This window comes from Chionomys nivalis, chromosome 18, assembly GCF_950005125.1.
Source record: "Chionomys nivalis chromosome 18, mChiNiv1.1, whole genome shotgun sequence".
In the NCBI taxonomy this organism is placed as follows: domain Eukaryota; kingdom Metazoa; phylum Chordata; class Mammalia; order Rodentia; family Cricetidae; genus Chionomys; species Chionomys nivalis.
The window spans coordinates 58,649,856-58,670,034 of record NC_080103.1 but is presented as its reverse complement, the minus strand read 5'-3'; the positions used below and the strand labels follow the sequence as shown (position 1 = coordinate 58,670,034).

Sequence of the window (20,179 nt, the reverse complement as noted above, 5' to 3'; positions counted from 1 at the left end):
TAAGATATTCCCCATAAGTCTCTGATATTTGAAAAGTTGACGCCCGGTTGATGGCTGTTTGAGGCGTAGGAGGTGTGGTCTTCCTGGAATAGACATGTCACTGGCGACAAATTTAGAGGCTACAAAAGCCTTGTGTCCTTACCATTGCACTCTTTCCCGTTTGCTGGTCAAGATGTGAGTGTGAGTTACTGCTCCAGCTACCCGCTGGCACCTGTGTCCGCCATCATGGACATCCATCTCCCACAATTCCTAAATATTACCACAGCAGCACAGACACTGAGAGAAACAATTAATAAATGGGACCTCCTGAAACTGAAAAGCTTCTGTAAAGCAAAGGATACAGTCAACAAGACAAAACCACAGTCTACAGAATGGGAAAAGATCTTCACCAACCCCACATCAGACAGAGGTCTGATCTCCAAAATATATAAAGAACTCAAGGAATTGGCCATCAAAAGAACAAATAATCCAATTTTTTTCTTTTTTCTTTTTTTTTTTTTTTTGGTTTTTTGAGACAGGGTTTCTCTGTGGTTTTGGAGCCTGTCCTGGAACTAGCTCTTGTAGACCAGGCTGGTCTCGAACTCACAGAGATCCGCCTGCCTCTGCCTCCCAAGTGCTGGGATTAAAGGCATGCGCCACCACCGCCCGACAATAATCCAATTTTTAAAAATGGGGTACAGACCTAAACGAAGAACTCTCAACAGAGGAATCTAAAATGGCTGAAAGAAGTTTGGATGCTCACCTTAATAGACCTGGATGGAGGTGGGTGGTCCTTGGACCTCCCACAGGGCAGAGAAACCTGCTTGCTCTTTGGGCTGAGGAGGAAGGAAGACTTGATTGGGGGAGGGGGAGGGAATGGGAGGTGGTGGCGGGGAAGAGGCAGAAATCTTTAATAATTAAATTAATTAATTAATAAAAAAATAAACTTAATAATAATAAAAAAAAATAAAAAAAAATAAAATGGCTGAAAGACACTTAAGGAAATGCTCAACATCCTTAGTCATCAGAGGAATGCAAATCAAAACAACTGAGATTCCATCTTACACCTGCAAGAATAGCCAAGACCAAAAACACTGATGAAAACTTATGCTGGAGAAGTTGTGAGGAAAAGGGAACACTTCTGCATTGCTGGTGGGAATGCAAGCTGGCACAGCCCCTTTTGATGTCAGTGTGGCAATTTCTCAGAAAATTAGGAAACAGCCTTCCTCAAGACCCAGCAATACCACTTTTGGGTGTGATGGGGACCCTCCTTCAGCCAATGACCTTTAAGAGGCTGGACCAGGTTAGGGTGTAACCTTTTGGGTACCCAGAGAAAACCACTGATCCGCCAACCTCTTCCTCTCTTGTTCCCACATCACACACCTTGAGGTTGAACTTTTCATTTCTGTTCTGTGTGTTTCCCCCTTACAATAAAGAATTATAACTGGAATCTTTTGGAGTTACCTTGGGATTATTCAATTTGGTTCTTTATCCTCTTTTACACATTCAGCTACATGGGTATATACCCAAAGGATGCTCAATTGTACCACAAGGACATGTGCTCAGCTATGTTAATAGCAGCATTGTTTGTCATGGCCAGAACCTGGAAACAATCGAAATGTTCCTTGACCAAAGAATGGATAAGGAAAATGTGGTACATTTACACAATGGAGCAACAGAAAATAAATAACGACATCTTGAAATTTGTGGGCAAATGGATGGACCTAGAAAACATATATTGAGTGAGGTAACCCAGACCCAGAAAGACAAATATCATATGTACTCACTCATAAGTGGCTTTTAGACATAAATCAAAGAAAACCCAGCTTACAGTTCACAATCCCAGAGAACCTAGACAACAATGAGGACCCTAAAAGAAACATACATGAATCTAATCTACATGGGAAGTAGAAAAAGACAAGTTCTCCTGAGTAAATTGGGAGCATGGGGACCATGAGAGAGGGTAGAAGGGCAGAGGAAAGTAAGGGAGGGGAGCGGAAAAATATATATTTATAAAAACAATAAAAAGCCATGCAGACATGTACTTACATAAATAATATGTAGTTTTAAAAACCAATAAGAAGAGATGTGCCCCCAGCAAAATCTCATCTACAGAAATTCTTGCTTTGAATTGTTTCAGCATTTTAGTACATTCCATCAAGCTCCAGGTTACCCATCACCTTGCTCAGTAGCCAAGGCCCTCCTTGGGGTTACCTGTGTGTGTGGGGGGGCGGTTCTGGAGTGCTGTTGGAACAGGCCAGCCACTCATCAGCTGTTTAGACAGGTGTGACTGCTGCTCTGAAGAGAGACAATTTATTTTACATGTTTGTATGTGTATGACCTGTGTGAGGCGCCCACCGAAGCCAGAAGAGAGCATCCTATCCCCAGGGGCTGGGGTTGCGGACGGTTTCACAACTGCGCGAGAGAGACAAGAGCTCCAGCAGCCCTAATGTTTGATTTTTAATCCTCAATCTAATTAATTCTTAACTTCATTGTTATTCTTAGGTTACCTAATTTGGTGGAGATTTTAAAAAGTAATTTTTTTTCCTACAGGTTATCTCTGTGTAGCCCTGGCTGTTCTGGAACTCGCTTTGTAGAAGACCAGACCGGCCTCGAACCCAGAGATCCGCTTGCCCCTGCCTCCCGAGTGCTGGGATTAAAGGTGTGCGCCACCACTGGCCATCAGCCGTAGAGAATTTAAGCTAATAATAAATGCATCATTTATATAGGTCCATTTGTCATGCCTGTAACCTCACTCACTCGAGGCCTCAGGGTCTGTGACAGAGGTGCGTGGTTGGTTTGGGGAGGGTTTATATCCATTGAATAGCCTCGTTTATCCTCAGCACAAACTACCACGGACCTACATTCCCAGCCCAGAAATTCTTAATTTGGGATCTACGATGGGCTTCTGGGGCTCAAAAAGGTGTGCATGTGTGTCCACACACATGCGTGCTGTGTGCCTATTATATTTTCTTTAATCCTGAGTGGCCATGGCCGTTTTATAGAGAAAATATTCATAGTTTTAACCAGACTGGCCAAATGGCCCTATGCTCCTAAAAGGTTCCCAGCTTCCATGTTCCCTATTGACAGGTGTCCAAAGGTTTGCAATTCCGCAGAGAGCCCACTGCCCTGAACAAATATGGCGGGAGCGGCCTCGCACGTAGCCCCTCACGCAGCCCGCCCGTGCCCTCCGCTTTCCTTACCTTTGCGGCCTGACCCCGGAAGGACTCCGCCTCCCACAGCCCGAGGCTGCTCCGTGCGGGCTGCGGCTGGGGGCTGACGAGACGCAGGTGCGGGGGAGCGCGGGGCTGGCGGGGGAGGGGGGGCGAGCGCACTCGTTGGAGGAACGGGGTGAAGGTCTGGGTGCGGAGATGATGGGGTGGGGAGTTCGGGGTGCGGAGAGAGCTGGGCAAGTGCGGGGCGTGGAGGTTGTGATGGAGAGACCTGGGTGGGGAGAAAGCAGGGTAAGTGCAGGGCACGGAGGTCCGGGGTAGGGAGAGCAAGGCAAATGCAGGGTGAGGAGATCCGGGGTGCAGAGAGCGCCGGTCTCTGGACCTTGAGCTGCCTGGGTGATAGATGATGCCTTTCTTGGGGTGGGGGGACTCCTGCAGAGAAGCCATGGCCCACTGACTAAAATCGCCCAGCGCCTACTCTACCTGGAACGCCCCCAGATATTTTGTTTTATTATGTTTATTTTTATTCAGACAGCGCCCCACCCTGTTGCCCACCAGACTGGTCTGGAACTCACTGTGAAAAAACGACACCAGGCTCCAGCTGGTGGAAATCCTCCTGCCTCAGCCTCCAAAGTGTTGGGATTACAGATGTGACCACTAGCAGTCTGTGTTAAACAGACCTCACAGGCTGCTCTTGTTATTAGGTTATTGTCAGTAACGATTTTTACTGCATTGAAAACATCTCCTCAGATGACCTGGGGAGTGGGTGCACACGTGTAAGTAATCTCAGCACTTGGAAGGCGGAGGCTGGAAGATCAGAGATCAAAGGTCCTTTTTCCCTTCTTACTGAATTCCGAGGCCTGCCTGGCCGATAGGGGACCCTGCCCCCCACTCCCGGGGGCGGTGGTGGAGAGAGAGACAGAGATAGACACGGACGACTATTTCTCCTCAGACTTAAGTTGTGTAGATTTCATGCTTCATGTCAACCTGTGGGTCATGACCCCACTGTACTGTCGAATAACTGTTGTGTGGCGTTGCCTAAGGCCATCAGGAAATACAGTGTTTACATTACCATTCATATCAGTAGAAAAATTACAGTTGTGGAGTAGCAAGGAAAACAGTTTTATGGTTGGAGGTCTCCACAGTGTGAGGAACTGTGCTAATGGGGTCACAGCACTGGGAAGGGTGAGGACCCCTGCTCTAGAACATGGAAATCTCCCCACGCCCTCTCCCTGTAACTGTTTTAGGTTAATATACAGAGCAAAGGCTTTTTGGCTCAGGGACTCTTCATACGTATATATGTAGCGTGTTCTCATTCATTCTGCTCACTGGTAGAAATGGTTTTCTAAGGAAAAGGTTTGACTTGAATGTGGGGATTAAATCTACTGTGTTTTCATCACTGTTAGCCTTTTGGTCAAGATTAAGTATAAACACAGCACGTGCTCTCCTTTGCTGTTTTGGTAACTGATAAAGGCAGTTTTAGCTCCATTGCAATATCATGCATGCATAATTGCAAAACTGACAGAGTTTAAATGTTTTTATTATATTAGGTGCTCTGTGGGCACCAGAGAACAACCTGCAGGAGTCGGCTCTCTAATTTTACCATGTAGACCACTCAAACTCAAGATCTATCTGCCTGCCTCTCCCTCCCAAGAACTGGACAGAGGTATGAACACCACCACACCTGGAAAGAATTTAACTTTGCAAAGCCCCTGTGGCTGATTAATGTCTGTTTCATTGACCCCGATCAGGCAGAGGAGTCATGTCCGAAGAAACAGTCAGAGAATCACAGTTCTCCTTGAAGACGGCCACACTGAGAGTGTTCAACCTCCCTGCGTCTTGGTACTATTCTCTCTCCCAGGTAAACACTGAAGTGGACTGGATTTGAACAGCACAATTATATTGCTCAGTGGAATTTGTGGCATTTGTTTCCCTTGAGGCTGTTCGGTGGTACTGAGGACTTGAACCCAGAGTTTGCTGAGCAGGCAGACCACCACTGAGCGACCCTCCCAGCCCCGGAGGACGTCACACAGCATACTAAAATGCTAAATCAGTTAATGCTGACTTTAAATATTTTTTGTGTATATGTATATGTGCATATACATATTTCACAATATATATTTTATGTATAAATATTTTATATTTTATGCAAATATAAATATTTCATTAAAGTAGATTATATATGCTGTATTAGTTTAAAAAGTTTTCTTAGCCGGGCAGTGGTGGTGCACGCCTTTAATCCCACTTGGGAGGCAGAGGCAAGCAGATCTCTGAGTTCAAGGCCAGCCTGGTCTACAAGAGCTAGTTTCAGGCCGGGCGGTGGTGGCGCACGCCTTTAATCCCAGCACTTGGGAGGCAGAGGCAGGTGGATCTCTGTGAGTTCGAGACCAGCCTGGTCTACAAGGGCTAGTTCCAGGACAGGCTCCAAAACCACAGAGAAACCCTGTCTCGAAAAACCAAAAAAAAAAAAAAAAAAAAAAAATTCCTTTCTTATCCAGATGTGGTGACATACCTTTAACCCCATTATTCTTTTTTCAAAAATGACTCCTGTGTTTTACTGAGCATATCTTCAAGATTTATCCACATTGTGACAGATAATGGAATTTCCTCTTAATATGGAATCAATATTCCATTGTATGGATACACAAATCTTTGGTTGTCTTTTCATCTATCTGTGAACCACTTGGGTTAGCCATCTTGAATAATGCTTCTATGCTCCTGGATGTCTAAGTAGTCTCTGAAAGTCTGCTTTTAGCCATCACAGTGCCACACACCTGTGATCTCAGTGCTCCAAAGGTAAAGGCAGGAATTTAAGGACAGCCTGGACTATAAAGGGATTCCTGTTTTGTTTTGTTTTTTTTTTTTTTTTTGTTTTTCGAGACAGGGTTTCTCTGTGGCTTTGAAGCCTGTCCTGGAACTAGCTCTGTAGACCAGGCTGGTCTCGAACTCACAGAGATCCGCCTGCCTCTGCCTCCCAAGTGCTGGGATTAAAGGCGTGCGCCACCATCGCCCGGCGGGATTCCTGTTTTTAAAAAATTAAGCTAGAGAAATGGGGCTGGGAGATGTCTCTTTGATCCCCAGAATTCACATTAAAAATCAGGCAAACAGAAAAGCCAGGCAACGTGGGGATCCCCTGTTGTCTAGTCTTGGGTAGGCCCTGGTGCTGAGTGCCAGCCCATAGTCCAGATGAGTGAGCGCCAGGGTCAGTGTGAACAGTGGTTTGTGAAGACCCTGACGGCACCCTACTGCCCCCTTCGTGCCCACGGGCACCCAAACACAAAGGAGGGAAGATGGGCCAGACCCCAATTTCAGTTCTTTCAGAAGTAGAACTTCTGAATCAGGGTTTTATTCTTTTCATTTTGTGGGGAGCTGCCGTGCCGGTTTACATCCCCGCAGCCCTGCTAATGATGTGAGCTTGTTTCCCTGTGGTCACCATCCTGCAGGTCTTTCCCTCGTTCTGTGGGTTATATTCTGTTCTTAGGATCTTTCATTCTAATTTTAAAATATTTTTATTTTATGTGTACAGGTGTTTTGCCTGTGTATATGTCTGGACATTGTGTATATGCCATGGTCCATAGAGACCAGATGGAGGCATTGGCGCCAAGTTGTGTAGAACCCAGACAGTAGGATTCTAAAAATATTTTTTATCTAACTTATGAGTAAAATCACTTATTCCTGTGGTGTTTAGAAATAAGTTAACTTCTGTTTGCTTAAAATTCCAGATACGGTTTTTAAAAATGAGTCAGCTTTAAAGTCTGATGTAATCATTTCTGTACTTAAAAATCTTGCTAATTGTTCATATAGAAGATTATAAGGCAGTGATGTTACACACCTTTGATCCCAGTACTTGAGAGGCAGAGACAGGTTGATCTCTGAGTTCGAGGCCAGCCTGGTCTACAGAGTGAGTTCCAGGACAGCCAGAGCTACACAGAAAAGCCCTCTCCCCCACAAAAAGAAGACTCAGTTGCATAGATTAATCATTACTTTGTCAAGAAGTGTTCACAGGGTTGAATTATTGTACATATCTACTGACTGAAATGATAATGTACATTTCAAACTTAGATAACTTCAGAGCAGTGAGTAACAGAGTGTTAAAACAGACTGACTGGCCCTAAAAGAGGGATACATAGACTCTTCATAATGTTTATAGACAATCTAATTTTAGGGTTTTTTTGTTTTTGTGGTTTTGGAGTGGGGGTTCAAGACATGGTTTCACTGTGCAGCCCTGACTGTTTTGGAACTAGCTCTGTCGACCAGGCTGGCCTCAAACTCAGAGATCCGCCTGTCTCTGACTCCCTAGTGCTGGGATTAAAGGCTAGTTGTTGTTTTTTTTTAACAAAATCTCAAACATTCTATTTTGCCAATAAAAACTCTGGAGCCAGATGCTGGGGTGAAAGCCTGCTGGCTCAGCGAGGCAGAGAAAAACACCCCCTGACTTTCCTCCTATGCCATCTCAAGTCTCCAACTGAAAGTTCCTCTCTTCTACTTCCTGTGCCTCTCTAGCCATCCTCCTGACTCCCTTTCTCTATGGTTTTTCTTAGTAATCTTATGTTCACTTCCTGTCAACTGGTTGCTTGCTTCTCCTCTTGACCTACGGTTGACTTTATTTAATCCTGTTTACAGTATTCAAGCAGAAAGCTCTTGGATTAAAGGTGTGTGCTAGGGCTGAGTCACACCACAACTAGAAACAGGTTTTTCCAGTAAATAATGCAATCTAAGGGCTCACAGAGTCGTCAGATAGCCTATAAAAGCTAATTTTAGTGAAAAACTATGAGATTTTTTTTTCCAATCTTTTCCAGATCAAATTTTCACCAGTAGCTAAAAAGTTGCTTGTGGTGACTGCTGTGAGCGCTATATCTGTAGTCTTTTTTGCCCATCACTTTAAAAGAAGACGTGGAAAAAAGAAAGGAAAGATACTGCCATGGGAGCCAGAGCACCTCATACTTGAACAGACTAAACGAGCAGCGTCGGACAAAGGTTTGTGGAAATTTCCAGATTAAATCTGTGGAGCAGGAGGCACTGTGTATCACAGCTGGAGCACTGGTCTGTAGGACGAGAAGGCACAGAGGAGAACAGACAGATGTGGTAAAGCCACATAGGGTCCTGCTTCACCAAAGTCGTGACTGACAATTCTTTGTTACACAGCTGTACATCTACATATAAGAATCCTGACTTAAGGGCTGGAGAGATGGTTCAGAGGTTAAGAGCATTGCCTGCTCTTCCAAAGGTCCTGAGTTCAGTTCCCAGCAACCACATGGTGGCTCACAACCATCTGTAATGGGGTCTTCTGCCCTCTTCTGGCCTGAAGGCATACACACAGACAGAATATTGTATACATAATAAATAGTTTAAAAAAAAAAAGAATCCTGACTTAAAATTTGATATGGTCACAGGGTGGTGGAAGCGCATGCCTTTAATCCTAGCTTTTGGGAGGCAGAGGCAAGGGGATCTCTGAGTTCAAGGCCAGCCTGGTCTACAGAGTGAGTTCTAGGACAGCAAGAGGTGGTGCCACACAAAGAATCCCTGTCTTGAAAAACAAAACTAAATAAAACAAAAACTACATGTCAATAAATCATATAGTAAAATAAAGTTTAGGAGGCAGGAGAGGTGGCTCATCTGTAGGGCTTGAGAGCCCGTCTCGCAGAGGAACTAAGTTCCGTCCTCAGCATCCACATCTGGCAGCCTCGGAAGTTGACAGCACTGGCCTCTGAGCACCTCGCTCACGTGCACACATCCAGGTGCAGATACCATGCACACTAACATAAAATAATAAACAGTTTTTAAAACTGTAAAACTATGATACTGCATTCCCAACCTGCCTTCAAAGTATTTGATAACGTGTGAGACTGTCATTTTAAGTCAGTAGTGTACGCTGTCATTTGTAAAACAGTAATTATTGCATTTGTATAAATATACTACTATCATTAATCCCTGTTACCTTTATGGTATTTGTTATTTAATTTATAAGTTTTGCTTAACAGAGTCTTTTGTAGCCCCAGCTGGCCTTGACTTCCCTATGTTGTAGTCAGACTTTTCTGTCCCACCAGCCATTCCCCAAATAACCACAAAGAGACTTGATCATTATAAATGCTCCCATAGCTTAGGCTGTTTTTTAGCTTGCTTTAACACTTAAATTAACCCATTTCTTTTAATTTGTGTGCTGCCGCAGGCTTGTTTACCTCCTCTGTGTCCTTCCCATGCTGCTCGCTCTGGGTCTCATGCCTCCTCTTGACTCCTCAGACCCCACCCTTCTTCCCAGCGTTCTCTCTGCCCAGAAAATCCTGCCTAGCTATTGGCCTGTCAGCTCTTTGTTAATCAGTCAGAGTAATGTATATTCACAGTGAGCAAAAGGATTGTTCCAAGCCGGGCGGTGGTGGCGCACGCCTTTAATCCCAGCACTCGGGAGGCAGAGGCAGGCGGATCTCTGTGAGTTCGAGACCAGCCTGGTCTACAGAGCTAGTTCCAGGACAGGCTCCAAAGCTACAGAGAAACCCTGTCTCTAAGAAAAAAAAAAAAAAAAAAGGATTGTTCGACAGCACTGTGTACCGAGGCTGGCTTTGAACTTCTGACCCTCATGGCTGTAAGTCCTTGGTGCTGGGATTCTCTAGGTGTGCAGTACCTTGCCTAGCTTGTTCTGCATGCTTTTCTCTATTTCCTTAATATCAAAAGTTGTAGAAGAGTTGCAGACCTTTAAAGGATTTGTATTGTTTTTTATAAGAGATATGGTACACACTGCTGAATTGTAGCAATGAGAATAATTTCCTGGGGCAGACGAGATGGCTCAGCCTCAGCGGGTAAGGGCGCTGCTGCTAGCCCGGCAGCCTGTGATTCATCCTCAGGACCCCCGTGGTGGAAAGAAGACGGTTCTCAAAAGTTGTCCTCTAACCCCCACATGCTCATGTAGCACACGGGCCCACATACACACAACATGAACAAGAATGTAATAATGATAATAATCCCTTGACCAAGAGAGATTTCTCAGCATGTTACTGTTTCGTGTATTTTATGGCTTCTTGCTTTATTCTTTGGCATACATAATGGGTTACCATTTTTTATTTACTGAGATTTTATTAGGTCTCAGGCAAGCATTGTATTCAGCATTTTATTGAATTTTTATAGCAGTTCTATGAATGACAACTACAGTTGCATGTTCTCATTTATATATTTAAAACACTTACATATGAAGAAGGTACGAAGGTCACATAACATATATGTACTGGGATTTGAAATCAGAATAGTCTGAGCTGTCATGCCGAGAGAAACTAGACCAGTATGTACTCCGCAGACGAGTGTGCAAGCGGGTGTCAGGCGTGCACAAAACCTAACACGTTTAAAGAGAAGCTGGAATTCAGGGGAAGAGTGCTTACATTTTATACTGACAATTTGTGAGGCCCTTGCCAATATTTCTACACCAGTTACAGAAAACTGTTCAAAACTGTCCTGAACAGTTAGCTGAGTGTTTTACTCTGTATTAAATCTGGTATTGTATGTATAATACACAAACATTAGAAATGTATATTTTAAGAACATTGAACATTTAATGTGCTTGAGTAAAATGTGTTTTTAAAAAGATCAGGTGCTTTCTGAACAGATATAACTTAAATTTTTTCTTTAAAGTTATTGTTGGAATTGCTGATGCTTTTGGTCTTGGTGTGTTTGTTTACCAGGTTCAAGTTGTTCCAGCAGTAGACAGAATTTGACCTTGTCACTAAGTTCTACCAAGGACAAAGGATCTCAGTCCTGTAACTATGCTAATGGAGGACTTTTCAGCAAATACTCAGATTCTGCCCAGAGCTTAGCTTCTGTAAGAAAAAACATACTTTCTTCTTCTTCTTACGTTTGTTTACATATCTCTTATAGCCTAAGTATCACGTACCTGCTGCTCTTAGGAGACAATCTGGTCAAGTCTGTTTCCTTTGCTGCTGGTGTCCAGCTTCACTGAATGAGTGATACGGTCCACTTGGTCCTTTGAGAATAGCTTTGATGTTAGTGTTGATTCAGAAGAGTGCAGGCATCCTTTGTGCTGGACAAGATGTGATGGCTCATGCCTGTAACTCCAGCGCTTGAGTAAGAGCGTCTTCTTGTGTTTCTGAGCTCGCCCTGTACTTTTTTTTTTTTTTTTTTTTTTTTTTGGTTTTTCGAGACAGGGTTTCTCTGTAGCTTTTGGAGCCTGTCCTGGAACTAGCTCTTGTAGACCAGGCTGGCCTCGAACTCACAGAGATCCGCCTGCCTCTGCCTCCCAAGTGCTGGGATTAAAGGCGTGCGCCACCACCGCCCGGCTCGCCCTGTACTTTTGGGCTCTAGTCACTCTGTTGCCTCAACCTCAGCTGCATCAGAGAGTGCCACTATGCCCAGGAAAAGATGCTAAAATGTAAAGACCTGTGACAGAGCAGGGCGCAGATGACACCCCTAGCTGTGGCTTCCTCAGCCGTGGGCGTTTCTCGAGTGAGTGTTAAAGCAGCCTCTCTTAGTACAAGTAGCCCCAGGGACTTCTCTCATGTCTGCGCCCGTTCTGCCACAAGGCTGTGAGGCAGGGCTCTGCCTTCAGACAGCAGGCAACGAAAACTTAGATCAGGGCCATGACACAGAAGACAGGAGAGATTTAGGTCTACAAATCCTGGTAAGTGGCATCAGGGGAGCTGAGAGGAGGGGCTCAGAAGTGAAGAGGGTGTCCTTCTTCTGCAGAGGACCCCTGAGAAACTCACAACCACCTGTAACTCCAGCTCTAGAGGACCTGACACACCCTCCTGACTTCCTTGGGCATATAACTCCACACAGGCACACGTGCATATGCATAATTAAAATAAAAAATGTTAAATGAAGTGTAAAGGTGTGGCAAGAGATGCTTTAGAAATGATGGAACGGAAGGATCGATGGACTTGGAAGAGGAACTGTCACTGTGGGCAGGATGCTGAACTCATCCTGTGAGCTTGTGATATCAGCAGAGAAGCAGGCGGAGTCACCAAAGGCACATAGAGATTTGCATTTCAATTTCTTTCCAGAGAACAGAGCTAAAATTAGGGAGTGGTCATTTGCATGCAGTGAGTGGCCTGGTTGGCACAGTAGGTTTTCCTAGAGAAGGAAGGGGCGTGAGCAGTAACCATGCTCATTTGCATATGACTCAGCAATGTCTGCACTCCCAAAAGAGAGTCTGTAAGTGCTAACACAGTAAAGGGATGTCAATACTGATTTATGTTCAAGATATTAAATATTGTTCTGTTTGTATATTTTTAACAGCAGGGTCAGAGTAGTTAAGAGTCACATGAGTACTAAATTTGAGTATAATCAGAATTATTTCTTCAGGTGGAACTTACCTAAACCATAATTATAAAACATATGTAAATAATTTGTAAATACTATAGCAGGCTTGGCATGTACCTCAGGGTAATGTTTACCTCGCATGCCTGCCACTCTGGGCTCCTCCTTAGCCCTGTATAAAAATCAGGTGTAGTATCTCACCTGTAATTCCAGCATTTGGGAGGTATAGGCAGAAGGATGAAACATTCAAAGTCATTGTTGGCTATATAGGAGACCGTGTGTGTGTGTGTGTGTGTGTGTGTGTGTGTGTGTGTGTGTGCGCGCGCGCGCGCGCATGAGTGGACATGTTTGAGTGTGCATGATGATCCACTTCCTTGATCTTCATTTCAGATCCAGTGTGGTGTGTATTTGTGTGCGCACACACGTGTGCAAGTGTGTGATGATCCATTTCCTTGATCTTCATTTCAGATCCAGTGGTGTGTGTGTGTATGTGTGTGCACGTATGTGCTCGTTCACATGAGATTGTGTCTGATGATCCACTTCCCTTGGCCTTCATTTCAGGTCCAGAGTGTCAACTCCTGCCATAGCTGTGCTTGTGGGAACTCTAACTCCTGGGACAAAGCAGATGAGGATGACATCAAGCTTGTCAATATTCCGGTGACCACCCCAGAGAATTTGTATTTGATGGGTGGGTACAGAACTCCTGAGCTCTGGGTACTGACATCAGCTTCCATTTGAAGGTGGGGGCTGGAGAGGCGCTCGGTGGCAAAGAACGAGGATGGCCTTTTAGTGTCCTGGGTGTTATCCCCAGCATTGATGGGCGAAACAAAACCAAAGACAGTGATTTCCTCTAAGAGAATCAACTGTAATTTTAAAATGACCCATGTCTGTTGAATTCATCCTATATAATACCACCAGCTGTATTAGTTTATTGAGAGTAATATAGTAAATCACCATAAACACAGAGACTTAAAAAAACAATTCACTTAGGGTTCTGAAGCCAGAAGTCCAAAATCATTATTACTGAGCTGAAATCAAGGTGTTAATTCAGTCACATTTCCTTTTTCTTTTTGGTTGAAGTTGTATCTACCAATTCCAGTTCCCACTCTCTCCCCTCCTGCTCTCCCAACCTGCATCCCCACCCCCATCCAGTACTCAGAGAGGGTAAGGCTTCCCATAGGGAGACAACATAGTCTAGCACATTGCTACGAGGCAGGACCAAGGCCCTTCCACTATATCTAGGCTGAGCAAGGTATTCCTCTTCCAAAAACCCAGTTCAAGCAGTAGGGATAAATCGTGGTCTCACTGCCAGTGACCCCACAGACTGTCCCAGCCATACAACTGTCACCCACATTCAGAGGGCCTGGTTTGGTCCTGTGCTGGTAACTCCCCCCCCCCCCCCATCACATTTCTCTAGGAGACCTGTGAGAGAATCTCGTGGCTCCCAGCATTCCTTGGGGTTGTGACGACATCGCTCTTCTGCATTGCTCCCACCTCATGCCCTCGTTGGTGTGTCCCATCTACCCAAACCTCTCCATTACACTTGTGATTTGATGTACCCGGTATTCTAAAGCAGCCTCTTGAGGACACCCTGATCTTAGCCACATCTCCAAAGACCCTTCCTTATGAGAGAACCCAGGTCCCACAAGCAAAGACCTGATGTGTTGGGGTGCCTTTATTCAGCCTCATATGCTAACCTGTTCTAATCTTTGTACTCTTGGCTAGTGGCGGCATCAGGACCTGATTTGCTTAGTCCCTTATGTCTACATATCATTGTGTCCTGTATCCAGAAAAACCATCAAGTAGGAAGAAAATCTATTTAATCTATTCACAAGCATGAATGACTTGGAAGCTTACTGAGTGTTGGTGACCAACTGCTCCTGATGTGGACCGGGTCCTTCAGCATGCTTCTCTCCTCATGCCAAGCTGTGTTCCCTTCCGTAGAGGTTCATGCTAGATAGCAGATGTGCCCAAAAATCCTCACATGGTTTGGTCTTCGAGCAGGGAAGGGAATGACTGGGCAGAAAGTTCAGTTCTGAATATTTTCCCACTCTTGGGACAGCCAGGCTGCATCTGCTCCCCTGTTCTTATCATAGCTACTTCTGGCAAGAAGTGAACCCAGGCCATGGGGCCATTACTTGAATCTCCTGTTTGTTACATCTTGTACTTCTGGCTGTCCTGGAACTCAGCCTGTTGATCATGCTGGCCTCGAACTCAGATCCACCTGCCTCTACCTCCCAAGTCCTGGGCTTAAAGGCGTGTCCCACTACACCACACTAGTTCATTATGAATTAATTCAGGCTCACAAAAGTTCTCACGACATGGCCAAAGAGTAACTGGAGTCTTCCATCAGCGTGTAAGGTCAATAGCCCTTTGCACAGTTCCCAGCAGAGTCCTTTCTCTCTGGAACCTCATGAGGCTGTGTCCATTGGCTGCATTTCTGTCTGCATTCTAGTCTTCCACACTTCTCCAGAATGGACCAATAAGCTCCGCCACAGCATTTGAGGGCATCTGTAGCCTGCAGCTGTACACAAATTCCTCCTGCAAGCCTACATACAACATGATCGTATTTATCACAGCAATAATAGCTTCTGTAGGTGGCTTTCCTCCCAGTTTCTGGTTTTGATGTTACACGTTAAGGAAACGTGGTTTTCCCCATTTACAATCACTCCGCTCTTTTTTTTTTTTTTAAGAGTGTACATAAATGGCATTTTTTATTGAAGGCTCACTAGACACAGGTATGGATGTAAGTATCATTACTCCAGAATCTTGATGTCTGAATTGGCCTCTTCAAGAGATAGATGTTATGTTCCTAAGAATTGGAATTTTATCTCAGGTAAAAACAAAGCATGATATGGGTTGAATGCATAGGGCCAGAAGGGAATCACTCCGCTCTTAATTCTTAGGTATGGAATTGTTTGAAGAGGCCTTGCGTCGTTGGGAACAAGCGCTGACCTTCCGCAGTAGGCAGGCCGAGGAGGAGGTCTGCGGCTCTGTTAAGCTGGGAGCCGGAGATGCCATTGCTGAAGAAAGCGTGGACGTAAGGACGTTCTGCTTCCGGTTATGGAAGGAAGGGCTTCTTTCCTGGCAGTTAATACTCATTGTTTGCTTTCCAAAATTGGGACTCTATGGGAGATTTGGGGGTTTGTTTTGTTTTGATTTGAAAGAGGGGCTCCCTATATAGCCCCTGCCAGCTTAGGACTCTTAGTAGACCAGGCTGATCAGAAACACCAGCTTGTCTGCCACTGCTTCCCCAGGCCTGGGGTCATGCCCAACATGAGGGGCTTCTCGCTGGGCATTTTCTATCCAAGCTTTTAAGCACTTTTGGTTTTTTAAAAAGTTGTTTTATTATTTTATATGGATAAGTTTGTTCCTGCATGTATGAATGTGTACCATGAGTGTGCCAGCTGCCTGAGAGGTCAGAGGAGGGTGTTGCGTCTTCTGGGACTAGAGGAGCAAGCAGTGGTGAGCTGCCGTGCAGGTGCTGGAAGTAAAGCCAGGCAGGGCGGGTCCTCTGCAGGAGTACCAAGTGCTCTTCATGCTGAGCCCACTCTCCAGCTCAGGATGGGCAGAAGCAGCAGACGCGATTGATTTCTATTGTTTTATAATACAGAGGTTGAACTGAGTCCTTATTGATCATTTCAAAATTGGAATGGATTGTAGAATTAGAATCCTGGGACAAGGGGCCCTAAATCTAACTGAGCAAATCCTCTAGGCAATTCTTCTATATGCTCCAGCCTGACAACACTTAGTCTACTTAAATGATCAGTCAGGACCCAGTTCTTCCTCTCTATTACAAAAGCAATAGGTCTGTCTGAAATTTTATGTTTAGGTACGGCCACCAGCACAAGTGATCCCTGCACCAGCTCTGTCCACACACAAGTTTCTCGTTAGAAGGCAGGTTTCTGTGTAAAGATTGTTCACATTGAGTATTTCTTTTTTTTTTTTTTTTTTTTTTTTTTTTTTTTGGTTTTTTCGAGACAGGGTTTCTCTGTGGCTTTGGAGCCTGTCCTGGAACTAGCTCTGTAGACCAGGCTGGTCTCGAACTCACAGAGATCCGCCTGCCTCTGCCTCCCGAGTGCTGGGATTAAAGGCGTGCGCCACCACCGCCCGGCTACATTGAGTATTTCTGTTATCCTTCTGTCTTCATAGGATATAATTAGTACGGAATTTATCCACAAACTTGAAGCTCTGCTGCAAAGGGCCTATCGTCTCCAGGAGGAGTTTGAAGCTACCCTTGGAGGGTCTGATCCTAACTCCCTTGCAAACGATACAGGTAAGGTAGAGTTTTTTGTGGTTTTCTGAAGCCTGTGGGTTTTTTCTTTTATATATTGAAATCATTTGCTGAAATGTCTTATGTATTAAGCATTAAGAGAGAAATACCTTGTGAAATATCCAAGAAGAAGAAATGTCCGCTGTAGCCCTGGCTGGCCAGAACTCATAGACCAGGCTGGTCTGGAGCTCAGAAGTGCTGAGAGCAAGACGCTCTGTGGATGGAACTTAGAGGAAAGGGACGGCTCAACATTGTTTCTGTGAATTCCTCCTAAGTTCTGTGGATGGAACTTAGAGGAAAGGAACGGCTCAACATTGTTTCTGTGAATTCCTCCTAAGTTCTGTGGATGGAACTTAGAGGAAAGGGACGGCTCAACATTGTTTCTGTGAATTCCTCCTAAGTTCTGTGGATGGAACTTAGAGGAAAGGAACGGCTCAACATTGTTTCTGTGAATTCCTCCTAAGCTCTGTGGATGGAACTTAGAGGAAAGGAACGGCTCAACATTGTTTCTGTGAATTCCTCCTAAGTTCTGTGGATGGAACTTAGAGGAAAGGGACGGCTCAACATTGTTTCTGTGAATTCCTCCTAAGTTCTGTAGATGGAACTTAGAGGAAAGGAACGGCTCAACATTGTTTCTGTAAATTCCTCCTAAGTTTGAAACAAGGGAATGAAGAGGAGGCTGGAGCAGCAGAGATGGCCTAGTGATTGGGTTTTGTTGTTGTTTATGCTTTTTGGGGGACATAGCTCTGGCTGTCCTAGAACTCACTATGTAGACCAGGCTGGCCAGGAATTCAGAGAGATCAGCCTACCTCTGTTCTGGGGGACAAATTTTTTGAATAATTTAGGTTATGATCTGATTGTATCTTATCTGTAGTCCTAACTACTTTGGTACGCTGAGGCAGGGGGATTGCTTTGGTACGCTGAGGCAGGGGGATTGCACCACCTTGATGCTGATTATCTTGTGCTATGGTCTTTGCTGAGCACTTCATGTTGAGCACACTTTCTTCTCGGGGTCAAGAACCATTTGCAGGGAAAATCGTGTTATTACTCATAACAAGGACCCTCAGCACCCAGGAGGCTAAGGCAGGACCATGACATCAAGGCCAGCTGGCCACTGCTGGTTTCCAGCAAGGCACTGGAATATATAGTAGTAAGAGCCCATCTTTTCTTTTCTTTTTCTGTTTTTGTTTTTTTGGGTTTTTTTGTTTTGTTTTTTGAGACAGAATTTCTCTGTGTAATAGCCTTGACTGTCCTGACTTTGTAGACCAGGCTAGCCTCAAACTTAGGGAGATTTACCTGCTCCTGCCTCTCTAATGCTGAGATTAAAGGCGTGCGCTACCACCGCCCGGCTGGCTATAAGAGACTGTCTTATAACGAACTGAAATAGAAGGACCCTAATAAAGCCCAGTGTAGAATCATCCTTGTTTTCAGGTGAGAAAAGGAGGGCGTGAAGTGCAAGAGTTCATAGGTCAGTATTCCACACCGCCTGACCGCTGATGAGGCCGAGCAACACCTCTAATTTATAGCCTTATAATGGCTCTGAACTACGTGGGCAGAGAGTCTGCAGAGGTTCACCAGAGTGTGAAGCTTGCAGACCACGTACTGCAGAGGCAAAAAGACTCGGTTTTGTAGGTGATAGTATTCTGTGGGTGTCTTTTTTTTTTTCTCTTCTCCAGTGCTGGGGATGTAACACAGGGCTTGTACACACTCAGTGCTCGACCACTGGCCTACGTGCCTGCGGGCAGGGAGTCACTACACTCAATGCTCGACCACTGGCCTATGTGCCTGCGGGCAGGAGGTCAGTTCTGAGTGTCTCCCTTCATCACTTTCCACTGGATTTTTTTTTTTTTTTTTTTTTGGTTTTTCGAGACAGGGTTTCTCTGTGGTTTTGGAACCTGTCCTGGAACTAGCTCTTGTAGACCAGGCTGGTCTCGAACTCCCAGAGATCCGCCTGCCTCTGCCTCCCAAGTGCTGGGATTAAAGGCGTGCGCCACCACCGCCCGGCTTCCACTGGATTTTTTTAAGACAGTCTCTTGTGAACGTGGCACTCACCAGTTGGCTATGTGGATTTGCCTGAGAGCTCTAAGGGTCTACTGAGCCTTCTTTCCAGCCCCCCATATGCCTGACTCTTACGCACTAACATCTTACGCTTGATGGGAACAGCAGGTGTTTGTTCTGCCCTTCTTGTTGCAGCTGTTAGTTACAAACATGAAATGAAGGTTGAATTAGTTCTTTACTTGCAGTGTGAAAGTTCCCCACTCACTCCTGAGAGACTTGCTGTTCTGAAGGTGCCGTTGAAATCGCTAGAGGGCAGCATATCTTGTCTCCAGTTTAGAGACCAATGACTCATAAATGCCATTCTGTGCTGCTTCCTGAACTCTGAGTTCATTTTAAGCCAACACTTCTGGCACCTTTTGCATGCACCTGCCACTGTAACTCAGAGTGAAAAAGACGTTGACAGTTATTCTCAGAACACTTGAAATAATAGTGAAAATTTACACGAGTGTGAAAGTTCTTCTACCTAAGCATCTAGATGTTTAGGGTGTGTTTACTCAGTTTCTGTCTGTCAGATTATTAACAATGGTGACTTCGTAAATGTAAAATTTTTTTCAGATAGGGTCTCCCTGTGTGTCCAGTGATGGCTCTGAACTCATTGTTTCACTCAGGCTGGCTTCCAGTTCAAAATCCTCCTGTCTTCCTAACGCTTCCATTACCGGTGTGTGCCACAGTGACTGGCTAGCTGTTATAGCTTTTTGTTTGCTTGATTTTTCAAGACGGAATTTCTCTGTGTAACTCTAGCTGTCTTGGAGGTCACTCTGTACATCAGGCTGGCCTCGAACACAGAGATTCCCCTGCCTCTGCCTCCTTAGTGCTGGGATTACAGGCATTGTATATTATTTTTAAGAAATATTTTCACTTATATGTGTGTGTTGGGGTGCACATGTGTGTGTGGATACCTGCGTAGGCCAGAGGAGGCCTCAGATCTAGAACCAGTTACAGGAAGCTGTGAGCCACCTGACTGTGGAGCTGGGAACTGGATTTGGTCCTCTGGAGGAGCAGTAAGAGCCCTTGGCTGCTGAGGCATTTGTCTAGCCCTGTTGTGCATTTTTAAAACTTTATTATGGAAAATATTGCAAAAAAGAAACCATTTCTGAGTGCAGTCAGCCAAACCCAGTATGATTTTAGTTCCAGCTAAGATGAGGTAAAATGGCTAGTGTAGTTTAGTAGTTCAGTGTGAACATGAACTGTGAAGCTGAGCAAGCAGGGGCTTGCTCCACCCCTCTTCCTGCCTGGAGACCATCAGCAAGCCTTGATCCTACCTTAGACGCAGATGTAGGATTAGCCTAGCCTTTGTTGCCAGCCTGTAATCCCAGTTTTGGAAGCGAAGTCAGAAAGACTCAACGGTAAGGCCTGCCTAGGCTTCCAGAGTAAGTTCCAGGACAGACTGGAGGGCTAAGGCTCACTGGTGGAGGGCTTACCCAGCAGGAGGCTTACT

At 45.1% G+C, this 20,179-nt stretch overlaps 1 protein-coding gene across 1 annotated transcript in view; it reads left to right on the top strand.

Annotated features, from left to right (window-relative positions):
- The first annotated feature begins 3,167 nt into the window (after positions 1–3,167).
- The window catches only part of Miga1 (mitoguardin 1), a 54,854-nt gene continuing 37,842 nt past the window's right edge, over positions 3,168–20,179 (top strand). Inside the window, exons 1-8 of the mRNA XM_057793548.1 lie at positions 3,168–3,269; positions 4,703–4,818; positions 4,904–5,013; positions 7,952–8,129; positions 10,820–10,956; positions 12,972–13,098; positions 15,317–15,450; positions 16,563–16,686. Coding sequence (XP_057649531.1) covers positions 4,915–5,013; positions 7,952–8,129; positions 10,820–10,956; positions 12,972–13,098; positions 15,317–15,450; positions 16,563–16,686 — 799 coding nt within the window. The 5' untranslated portion in view covers positions 3,168–3,269; positions 4,703–4,818; positions 4,904–4,914. The remainder of the gene's footprint in view (positions 3,270–4,702; positions 4,819–4,903; positions 5,014–7,951; positions 8,130–10,819; positions 10,957–12,971; positions 13,099–15,316; positions 15,451–16,562; positions 16,687–20,179) is intronic.